Source organism: Cygnus olor, chromosome 15, assembly GCF_009769625.2.
Source record: "Cygnus olor isolate bCygOlo1 chromosome 15, bCygOlo1.pri.v2, whole genome shotgun sequence".
NCBI lineage: Eukaryota > Metazoa > Chordata > Aves > Anseriformes > Anatidae > Cygnus > Cygnus olor.
The window spans coordinates 11,880,420-11,892,202 of NC_049183.1; the positions used below are offsets into that span (position 1 = coordinate 11,880,420).

Genomic DNA, 11,783 nt, shown 5'->3' on the forward strand with positions numbered 1-11,783 from the left:
TCTGGAGCTGCCAGGGTAGCCACCCTCATTAACTTCGTTTCCTTCCCTCTCCCCCTTAGAAGCTGCTCTCTCGAAATGAGGAATCCCCCCCCCCAAAGTTTCAGATCTAATTTTGCCTTTCCATTTAATGTATGCTGAATCCACTCCTGATCATTTGATCCAAGCTAATTTTCCGTGGCTAGCTATTACATGTCTTTCACTTCAGACACGAAGTCTGCAATCACATCCCTTCTGGGCACCTCAGAGCCTACTTTATGAAGAAGTTTATGGGCTACAACACCGAGGCATACAAGGGCTTTACCATCATCAACAACCTTTGATCTCTACTTGACATTGACAAAGTTAAAGCCTCCCTTAATTACACTATTTCTTTCTCTAGCAGCCCAGAGATCTCAAACCCTATCCAAACCCAAATTTGGAGGTTTCTAACAGGACTCAAAGAACCTTTTTATTTCCCTGTGTCAGCAGAGTGTTCGGAGGGTCATAGTACTGCTAGTAAAGGACTTTGAGGTCTCGGGGAGGAGGAGGCTATAGAGGAATGCCAAGCACCTTTTCCCATGTATATGTTCTTGCACACACATGCATAGGTTTGTAATTTGAAACTCTCTTTACTTCTGGACAGGCTTTGCAAACTGCTTAGACCACATTCTCTGAGGTGTTTAAAGAGGGTGGAGTAAGCAGTATTTATTTAGGTACTCTACAAACCTTAATAAGAATCGAGTGCTTGTAGCAATCGCAGAGAACAAACAGAAAGCCAGCTGGCAGAAACTGAACAGTGCCACTGCATTTTTATTGCTTCTAACACCAAAAAAAAAAATTATTACAAAAAAATGTCTTTTTTAATTTCTTTTATCTCTGATCCTGTATTAGTTTGTCTGCTCTGTGCAGCAGTATTATTAGCTGTAATCTATTTTACAACCGGCTCTAAAAATTCATCTTTTAAATTGCCTCCTGGTCCAACTCCTCTTCCGATCATTGGTAACCTGCATTTGGTGGATATTAGAAGGCAAGATAAATCTCTAATGAAGGTAGGACAAAAAAACCCCAAACTCAGACCCTTGTGCATTTTAAACCTGCCTGGGCTATATCCGTGCGATTTTTTTGTCTTTTTAAATTTGAACTAAACTGTAAAGGTTTGAAAATTGCTATATAATATTTTCTCTGATCTTCTTCGAGCCAATGTCTGTGTTGATGCAATGTCATTTGTGAGCGATCAACCATTAAAAAAAGACCTCTGGGTAATATGTGATTTCTTCATGTAATTGTGATGATGTACACGAAGTATATAATGCTTGTGGGATTTTAAATATTAATTTGACAGCTCTGATGCCCAGAAAACTTGTATAGCATTAGGAAAGAACTAGCATGAAATGAATCTGCTTCCTTATCCCGCGCCCTAGAGAAGCGGTGGGGAAATTTCACGATGCAGTGACCCCAGCACTGCTTCAGAGGGTGCCAAATCCAGACACCCTGTTGCAAAATCAACTTCCCTCTGGCTGAGTTGGATTTGCATTAAAATCTAGATAGCAGTACAATAGTGGGATGGAAAGTTTGAGCAGCCTGGAAGCTCTTCCATTAGCTTGCAATTAAAACGACTTACTTTGCTCACGCTGGTAAACCGCTCGTTGGCATCAGGTGAGGCTGGCACGGCCAGGGGGTTGCTGAGTGCTCCCTCCTTGCCCTGGCAGACGGCACCAAGGGATCGACCTGCTGGGGACACGGAGAGAATGAGCAAACAGCAGCGGCGGTGCCCAGGCTCCCTAACACCCTTGCCACACAAATGCTGGCGGCTCTCGGGGAGGATTTGTGGTGCTGGGGGGTGAGGCTGCAGCCCCTTGCTTATAGGCAACGGCAGGGTTGGGGGCAGTTTACCCAGGGGGGCTGGGCAGATGTTTGCCTCTGAACTGTGTTTTTGAATTACCTCTGCATGCTCTCATCACCCACAAGGCTGTATTTGATATCACCTATGTTTGCCTTTAATTTGGGATGAATCCAGAGAGGTTATCCCTGCTTCTCACCCCATAGATAACAAAAAAAAAAAAAGGTGACTGCATTGAGCAACATGCACCAGCATCTGCAGGCTGGGCACTCCGACAGGAGTGCTGCAGGCAGGCGGGGATGCACCCTTCTCCTCGGCAAAAGCTGCCGCTGCAGCAGCAGGGGCTGGGGCTGCACACACACAGCGTGTGCCTGCCTGGGAGGCAGAGCGGGGCTGCCGCTGCCCTTCTCTGCTGTCCCCAGGGGCTGCCAGGGAGCACGGTGCAGCTGCAGCAGCGGTGTTCAGCCTCATGGGAAGGCTGCTAGTGCAGCGATGTGGAGATACCCAGGGAAAAAAGAGGTGCTGAGGACACAGCAGGCACGTAGCACCAGGCACACATGCAATGGTCCTCACCGGGTGCACATTTCCCCACCTGCCTGCTGCTACACTCTGCAAAGAGCCTGTCTGTGCTGTGGAAAAGCTGAGTCCTTTTCGGTGCAAAACGAGCATCGCTGTGTGTACAAGCACAGGGAAAGCCAGCAGTTTGGGCAGCCTCCTGCTCCTGACGCAGGTTTCCCTGCTGTGCCCAGCTAAGCTAGAGGTACCAAAGCCAGGTCCGAGCACAGGGGCACAGGATTGCAATTCGTGAGTCAAACCTGTCTCCTGATCTAGCAGCAGGGATGCGGGAGTGCTTTGGTACAAGATGAGTGTCATGAGTAAGAGCTTTCCCGAGTGACAGTGTCATTATTTGCACTGAACTGCCTGCTCCATTTTTGTCTTTCTCTGGTTTGTCAACTTGTGCTGCCATTTGAGGTCTGCTCTTTAGGTGCTTGGTTTTTGTTTTTCACGTTTTGACTTTCCCCTTAACATAGAAACCAGATTAGCAATGCCCTGACTGGGGGCGGGGGCTGCCGTGGGGCAATAAACCCCAACACCCAGACTGGCATCCATGCAAACACCTGGTGCTTGACCACGACAAGCTTCGGCTGATGGATGCTACTCTGCAGGGGTTGTTTCTCCACCAGACATAGCAAGTCCTTTCTGAAAGAAAGGGGCATTTTCCTTCTTCGCTGACTGTCACAGCTTGCCTCTCTTTCAGCTTGCGGAAGAATATGGCCCGGTCTTCACCCTCCATTTTGGCTTCCAGAAAGTTGTGGTCCTGACTGGGTACGAAGTTGTGCGGGAGGCGCTTGTGAACTACACAGAGGAGTTTGTAGACAGACCATCCATCCCAATATTTGACCAAATTCAGAACGGAAACGGTACTAGAGAAATGAGGGGGGGCGGGCGGGAGGGATGGTACCGTCGCTCAGTGCTTCCCTACAGCCAGGCTTTTAAAAATCCCCCTTGGACCCTCCCAAAGCCAAGCCGATGGAAAAGGTTTGGTTTTTCTCACTTTCATGCATGCCTCCTTTTCACTGCCATTGTTTTTGGCAGTGCACCTGCAGACTGATCCCTATCCTAAGCATCAGAGGCCAAGGTGTGGGATTTTTAAAGGTGCAATGGTAATTCTGGGGTAATTTCCATAAATGCCCGTGAGAGCAGCTTGCTGCCACCACCATGTTTACAAAACTCCCTGGCGGGGTCATGGGTTTTTGGACTGGCTGGCTGGGCTGTTTGGAACTGAAGGGTTTGTCCTGTTCACCTGGTGCTAGGTACCTCAATTTTGGATGCAATTATTCCCCAGCATCTTGTCTCCACCAAGGCTGGAATGTGAAATGTATTCAGCAGTGGGCTGAGTCTGGAAATTCTTCCCACAAACATCCCATAGTTTTTCCAAGGTGGCTCTTCATCCCTGACTAGTTCAGAGGACATCTTGCCCTGTTCTTCCACCCTCTGCTTCGGCTGGGGCTTTAGCTGTGAGCAGCCAAAAGGCAGCTTTATATGCTGGTCACAGGCTGGAGCTGGGATTACAATTAGAAATTAAATTACCCAGCCATAATATCAAGAGATGAATTTATCGCTACATAAGGAAAAGGAATCGATGGGGAGAAAAGCATCGTTCAGAGCTAATTTACATATAAAATATCCCTTTGGGAAACTGTCAGTATTGCACTATAAGTCCTTTCACACTTACCTTCCTAACCCAAGTTGGAGCTGCTCAGAGGTGACCCGAAGCTGTAAATTCACAGGGGCTGTTAAGTAGCAAGGGTCACAAATTCTCCAATGAAACATTTTTTCTCTCCAGCAAATGTCAATTTGTTGACTCTGAAGCTGTTTGCAGAAAATGAGTGGTCCAGATGAAATTGCCTAAATTAAAGAAAAATCAAGTTTAGAAATTTGCTTTGACATTTTTAAATTGAGAAGTTTTGCTTTCCAAATTAAAGCTACCCTGCTTTAAAATTGTGTTTGTTCTAAAAAAGGCAAATACATGTAAAAACCTTGCAGCCAAGATGTGAAATACTATTATCCAGCTTTTTTAATTGACACTGTCTGAGACAGTCTCCATACTACTAACACCATTTTTTTCTTTCGCTATCTCCAACCCTCTGATGGGATGAAATACGCATCCCTGCTCGTGGTGGCTGTGATCATCAAGGCACGAGCTCAGTTACAGCCACAAAATGATAGTATTTTTACCACTGCTGAAAATACATTGGGAATGTATTTTCACTGTTATTGGGAATCTCAAAAAACAGTTCAGCACTGACTAGGGTTGAGGAGACTGAATTATCCCATCCCACAGAGATAAAAGATCTTTATGATTGGAATAGAACAAAGGGAGAAGCTTCAAAGATACAAGGCTGTTGCTTGAGGCCCTGGACTTGCAACCAAACAGGGTCAGAATGGTTGCACGATTGACTAAGTCCAACCTCTCTCCCCAGCCCTACAGCCAAGCAGTGGTGGTCTGAAAGCCCTACCTGCTTATCTTGCAGCTGGGGCAGGCTGGGCTGGGTGGGAGCTGGTTTTTCACGAACTACAGGCTCGGTGAGACTGGGAAGACTGAGCTGAGAGGATACAGGGATGGGGCACAGAGAAACGGGAGATCCTTATTCCCCAAACCCATCAGAAACTGGGCAGCAGAAACACTTGTGGAAATCCCTCTTCGTCCAGTCCTGTATCTTGTTTTGTGTGGTGGGGCTCCTCCGTGCACGGTCCCAGCGGTGATGTCTCATGCCCCCCCAGGTGTGTTCTTCTCCATCGGGGAGCTGTGGAGAACAACGCGGAGATTCACCGTGTCCAGCATGCGCAACCTCGGCATGGGCAAACAAATGATGGAAGGGAAAGTCTTCGAGGAGCTTCACTTCCTTATCGAGATGATCAAATCCTTCAAAGGTGAGCTAGGGACCATCACGGTGTTCCACAGCATCATTCATGTCACTGCTGCTGCTGCTACAACATCACACCAACATTTCCATCCTCCTCCCATTGCAGGGGAACCTTTCAGCCTGAGGTCCTTCAACATCGCTCCGATCAACATCACCTTCCTCATGCTCTTTGGGGACAGGTTTGACTACAAGGACCCAACATTTCTCACTCTCTTAAGGCTCATAGATGAAGTTATGATTCTTCTGGGATCTCCATATTTGAATGTAAGTAACCTGTCCCACAGGTTAACGTTTTTTTCCACTGGCACATTGCAGCGAGCCACACAGATCACAGGACACAGGTCAGCAGTTTCCGAATGTTCAGAACCTGCTGTTACACCTCAGATGTTCTCCACATAATACCTTGGTCACCACAGGTGTGCAGCCAGATTTCCCTGTGATATTCTGCTTTTGCACCATCCTGCATATCTGTGTAGAGCTAAAATGAGAACTGAGCTATGGTCATTTTAGCACCACAGGTATTTTTTGTCTCCTTCATCACAATCGCAATGTCTAGGCCTTCTTTGCCTTTGCTGTGTTTTCTAAAAAGACACATTCAGTGTTGATGTCCAGGTGAGGGAGACTTCACAGACTGCATTAAAAATGCTTTCTTAGAGAGTACCAGGAAAACTCTGCATATCTTCAAACTATCATAGCCAATCATTCGTAGCTGATGTTGAAAAAAACTAAGCAGCCACATAAACTGCCTGGCTGCCTGGCATGCTGGAGCCCCAGCTCTGCTGAGAGGGTGACCAGTCTGTTACTGGTGGAGTGGCTGTTCCCACAGAACAGTGCAGATGCTTATAATTAGGTAGTACTGAATAAAGGCTCATAGGTTGCAAAGCCCACCCTCACGAAAATGTGCCCAGGAGCCCTCTGGGAGGTCCCCGGGATGCTAAAACTGTACTGCTAAAAGACAAAACTCACCTGATCTATCATGTCCTAGGAAGAAGCTATTTCAGCACATTGAACACACTACAGACCTAATGCTTCTCTTTTTTAATTCCTCGTTAGTATTTCAATTTCTACCCGTTCCTTGGATTTCTCTTCAAAACCCATAAGATTTTGCTTGAGAAAATAGAAGACGTGCGCGCCATTATAAGGCAATACATGAAGGCAAGCAGGGAAGATATCAATGAGAACAGTGTGAGGAGCTACACTGATGCACTGATATTCAAGCAACACGAGGTATTTCACTGCTTAGCTCTGTTGGCTGTTTGCAGCATCTCGTTTGGATTTTCTAGGTCAAACAGTTGCTGAGTCTTGATTTCAGTCATCTCATGTAAACCTATGGAAGGTAACTCTGTTATTCTTGTGGCATTGAAATCGGATTCCTGTCTCGTACAGTTGGTGTAATTTACTGCAGGGATTTTTCTACCAAAATGAAGAAGTGAAAGTCACTCTCTCAGTCCAGTCCTGAAATAGCAGCACTAATAACGTGAGATGAACTCTTTGTTCGTAGTAGAAAATGCATGAATTCACATGAAAGCTGACTCTGCCTTTCTTTTTATGACAACAGATCAATTAATCATTGATACAGTTGCTCCAAGATGAATGATACACTTAAAGCACTTGAGTGATAAATTGTCAGTACGTTTGCTAGCCCTGCCCTGCACCTCACTTTAGCAGAGACTCTGCAATTTCACACATCAGTTGATTTCATTCCATACAAAATATTTGGGCTCTGAGTTTTTTCTTCTTTCCCACTGGAGCTGGGCCAACGTGAGGCATTAGCTCTTCCACACACCTATATGGAGGAAGGTTCACTGCAGTCCTAAAGCCCAGGAGAAGCACTCTGAAATGTCATTTTGAACACTGGTGGGGATTCGGTCTTGCTGCTCCCTTCCTGGGCAGGAGGAGTCTGGGATTAGCTGAATCTCCCTCCGTACAGGGGAGAGACTGGGATCTTTCCAAACCTGTAAGGCTGACACTATCAACAGCATCTGGCCCTGGGCCCCAGGCTGCTTCTGGGTGGGGACGAATGCCAAACCAACACTCCACTCCAAACCTCCCGCCTTTGGTGCTGTTTGCTGTGTGTGCAAGATGAGGCCATCCATCACCCAGCTCACAAACACAGGATCGTGCCCAGCAGTTTTGTGGGTTATGCGGTATTTCCCAAACCCGCTGAATGCTAACACTTACTATTTTAAGAGCTTTCTTACCACGCACTATGCTTGTGTCTCTCAAGGAGAAAAACAAGAAAGACAGCATCTTCCACGATGAAAACTTAATAGCATCCATACTGGACCTGGTCATGGCAGGAACAGAGACCACAGCCACGACACTCCAGTGGGCCATCCTACTGATGATGAAGTACCCGGAGATTCAGAGTGAGCTCCTTTCACCTACTCTTCTCCTGTGGTATGGCTGACATGGGAGGGAGAGGCCTCCCACCTCTTTAATTTATGAATTCCCGATGTAATTAGATGCTGAATGAAGCAACAACAAAAGAGTCCCCGTGCCTTGCTGGGAGAAAGAGTGGAGACGAAAGCATGATGCTGGAAGATCAGCCCATGCATGTGCCTGAGCTAGAGACAGAGCTGGGGAAATCTGGGATGGTGTTTTAAGAATCCTCTCCCTCCAGACCCTGGAAAAGTATATTTTTACCAAAACTGAATCTGAAGGTATTGGGTTCCTTGTGGGACACATCCCCTTTCTTTGTTCCTTCCAGAAAAGGTGCAAGAGGAGATTGGAAGAACCATCAAAGTTGGAACATGGGCCACGTACGAGGACCGGAAGAACATGCCCTTTACCAACGCGGTGTTACACGAAGTGCAGAGGTTTATCACCCTCCTGCCCCACGTTCCCCGCTGCACTGCTGTTGACACCCACTTCAGGGGCTACTTCCTACCCAAGGTAGGTAACTGCTCCAACCCATTTTTGGGTTGCTCCTCCTCATTTCTGCTGGTAGCACTAGAGACCAGCTTCTTTACAGGGAGCTACAGGACAGGAGCCCAAAGTAAGTATCCAAAATTACCCACAGAAGGGTTTCTTTCTCTCCAGTGACTACGCTGAGTCCATGGAGAACAGTACTGTAGGACTCGATTCAGGCCCTCTCATGCTCAGCACTTCCTCACTCCAAGAGTGACCCTGGTTTACCTCTTTGATGCTATCTGCACAGTGAAGCATCTGCCAGGGAATTTACAGGATCTGCCTGAGGTTTTCACTGCACCACGTGGCATTTGGCTTCGATCCTTGGCACTGCTGGGAAAATCTCACTGACATCTCTCTCTGTTGACTGATGGGATAAAACCTTCAGGGTCAAATCTCCTGGGACAACAACGTCTGTGTCACAAAATAAAGCAAAACAGAGGAACAAATCCATCACTCCTGCCCTACTAAGAATTTTACTGACAAAGCTACTTTCATGTATTTTCTTCCAGGGTATAATCGTAATCCCATCACTCACCTCTGTGCTGCTGGACAAGACGCAGTGGGAGACACCACACCAGTTCAACCCCAACCACTTCCTCGATGCTGAAGGGAATTTTGTGAAGAGGGAGGCTTTCCTGCCCTTCTCCACAGGTGACTAAAGCCCTGACTTGCAGAGATGAGGCTACAGGAGGATCATTTCATTGCAGTGCGCACTAATGGGGTCTTCTCAGCCAAGTGGTGCCTTTTTGGGGCTGCCAAGGATTCCAGCAAGACCATTTCTTTTAGAGGAAGAAGCCACCCTGTGGTTAGGGGGGTTATTGGGCACTTGGCATCCTGGGTTCTGTTCCTGACACTACCTTTGTCTGCCATTTTGGTCATCTCAAAATTTTTTATTTTTTTTTTAAATTTCACCTGTAATATACAATGAACATTCTCTCCCTGGCAGCTCATAAACCCAGCCCCCTTCGGACTCAAACTGAGCTAATGGCTGGAACAGTTGTTAGGTATCAGAAACTCTCCCCTGAGCCTTCCTAAAAGAAGAAATATCACTTAGTGCCTTCCTGACAGCCATAAATGCTTCCAAAGGCTGCTAATTTCCAGAAATGCCTGCCTCCCAGCCTGTGCTCTCCACGACTACAGCCGTGTGCATTACAAGAGGGCACAGCTGGATGGAGCAGTCTTGCTGGGATTTTAACAAATCTCAACACTGCAGGAGCCCATAAGTACTACAAAGGGAGACTTCCTGTAAAATCCTACAAATCCTCCTGTGTAACCTTACACTTCCCAGCTGTTCCTCTGCAACGATGGCTTGAAGGTGTTCCAGAACGCGCTACAACACCAGACCCTTCTGACATTAGGAAGCCAGTTCTTGCTGACCACCAAGTGCTTCACCCCTACAGGGACCATCACGCAAGGGCTGGGAATCTAGCACAAAGTGGGAGTAGGAAAGCAGAAACACAATCCTTTATTAAAGTGAGAAGTGAGTTTTTGACCATTCCACTTTGGGAAGAGGTGGCATTTTTCTATCAGGCTGCTTTTCAAGAGAAAGGGACTGGATAAAGATGCTGAGGGGGTTGGAAGACTCTTAAGTCCATGCATGTGATTTGGTGAAGGAAAGGATCTACTCCTTATCTAACACAAAAATTGCGACCCTAATCCACAGCCTTGCTGTGCTAAGCACCCTTATACACAGAACAGGAGCCTGTCTTTGCTCCACATATCTGAACAGGCAGTCTTGCAGGGAGGGGAACAGGGCAAAGGGAAGGGAAGGGATTTGCTTGGTCTCTTTGCATGTAAGTGACAGGCAGGATAACAATTCATTTCCTAATGAGGCAAGAGATCTTCCATTCATTAGACAAGATAACCTCCGAAGTAAGGAGAGGAGAGGGTACATCATAAATACAAAATAACCCTGCAGCTTGCCACATGGCTTCCACTTGGTGCCAGTGTGAGGGGTCAGCTACGTTTAGCAACTTGGGCTGCTCTGCTCCGAAATGCTCTGAAGCCACCTCAGAGGTTTCACTCCTGTTTCCATTATGTTTCCTGTTTCTAACTTGGTATTTCCATCAAGTAAACCCACTGCTTTCCTCTGCAGGGCGAAGGAACTGCATCGGAGAAAGCCTGGCCAAGATGGAGCTGTTTGTCTTCTTTGTAGGATTGCTGCAGACATTTACTTTCCAACCCCAGCCAGGAGTTTCAGAGTCTGACTTGGACCTCACTGTCCCCCAAACAACGTTCACGTTAAGGCCTCGGCCGCAGGCAACCTGTGCTATCCTACGTGAATAAACACTGCCTCACTGAAGAGCCCCCCAGGCAAGTGGGGAAGCTGCTAAGGCCCAACTTAGCTAGGCTAGGACTCGCCACCCCCATCCTGACACATCACACTCGTATTTCCTTCTCGCTGTCTCCAACCACTCCCACTCCACTGCCCTCCATCTCTACATCTGCCCCACAGGTCACTGACCCGCTCGTTGGTCCCGAGCTGTGAGGGGGTGCAGACGATCGATGTCAAACCGTGATTCTGGTTCACCAACACACACTTCTCCAGAGAGGGCGGCTGTGCCTGGAGCAGCTGGAAGGACCACGGAGGATGTCTGGTGACATGCATGCAGTCCATGAGATGTAGGTGTGACACCCAGGCTCCCACAGCAAAGCAGCGAGGCTTGATAACGTTGCAGAAATCTGCCCCAAATCCCTAGGAAAGACACACTGACACTCACAGGGAGTCCCAGAAATATGCCGTGGGTCACACAGTTGAACCATCTGTAGGAACCTCCTGGACCAAGCTCTCCAACCATCCATAGCTTCTAGGCAAATAATATCGGGCTAGGCAGCCAGATCAAACACAGAGTGAAAATTAACAGACCAGTTCACGTGATTTGGGGATGAAGTTCTTTATGCCTTGGAACAGAGTCCTGAAAGACACCTCAAACTCTGCGAACCTGTTTAGAGAGCCAAGTGCTGCTACCACCAAGTTCAATACTGCTTCACAGCCTGAAAGAAAGAAGACCTACATTTCTGACAACGGTTAATATTTGTACCAGCAACTGATCATAAAAGGCTAATGATACAGGAAAATAAACGAGACCAATTTCTAGTTTTATGACTCTCTGTTTTTCCTGACCGTGTTGAATAGGAGCAAATGCTTTCCCTCTCTCAGGACCTCCTGGGGAATCAATCTGGTATTTGGGACACTTTGGCCATTGAAACTGATCGTGTAAATAGAGTCTAATTTCATGGTGCCTACATTGCATACACGTACTCAAGGAGACTTGGGACCAGGGATTAGAAGAGACCTGGTTTGGGTTATTTTCCTTTGCTCTGTAGCTTTATCTGGCTGTTGACCCTACCTGTAGCACTCTCGTCTTCCATCACACTCTGCAATCCTACTCCAGTTGATGTATAGCTCAGCCAATTTTCCATCCACATAACCACCTGTGAATTGCTACTTTTCCATATGCATTATCTATCATGTACTTTATCACACTGTTTGTCTCCCCCTTCATGGGAACGCAATAAAGTTTTAATTTTCCCATGTCTTCATTATATCTGATGTGCCTGCCACCCAACTTTGTGCTGCACAGAACATGAAGGTTAATCCTGAGCCCAAGAGTGACAATGAA

The 11,783-nt window shown here is 47.1% G+C and overlaps 1 protein-coding gene and 1 long non-coding RNA gene across 5 annotated transcripts in view; one reads left to right on the forward strand and one right to left on the reverse strand.

The window, feature by feature from the left end:
- Positions 1 to 8,569, reverse strand: part of LOC121078470 — a 25,815-nt gene extending 17,246 nt beyond the window's left edge. The window contains exons 1-3 of one of the 2 annotated variants that reach the window (XR_005824580.1): positions 8,386 to 8,569; positions 4,056 to 4,228; positions 1,601 to 1,707 (exon numbers count right to left, since the gene is read on the reverse strand). This is a non-coding gene — a long non-coding RNA (uncharacterized LOC121078470). Of the gene's footprint in view, positions 1 to 1,600; positions 1,711 to 4,055; positions 4,229 to 8,385 lie in introns of both variants that reach the window. The other variant, XR_005824581.1, reaches the window with a different exon arrangement.
- Positions 831 to 11,257, forward strand: LOC121078461 (cytochrome P450 2W1-like). 3 transcript variants are annotated; one of them, XM_040574685.1, is made up of 9 exons: positions 831 to 1,028; positions 3,078 to 3,240; positions 5,105 to 5,254; positions 5,354 to 5,511; positions 6,301 to 6,474; positions 7,475 to 7,616; positions 7,958 to 8,142; positions 8,670 to 8,811; positions 10,256 to 11,257. In XM_040574685.1, exons 1-9 carry the CDS (start codon positions 831 to 833, stop codon positions 10,444 to 10,446), a joined length of 1,503 nt encoding a protein of 500 aa, XP_040430619.1. In that variant the 3' UTR covers positions 10,447 to 11,257. The 3 variants fall into 3 exon arrangements, with proteins under 3 accessions (XP_040430619.1, XP_040430621.1, XP_040430620.1); XM_040574686.1 differs by having other exon boundaries at positions 958 to 1,028; positions 3,078 to 3,145; XM_040574687.1 differs by lacking the exon at positions 3,078 to 3,240 and having other exon boundaries at positions 893 to 1,028.
- Positions 11,258 to 11,783: the final 526 nt, after the last annotated feature.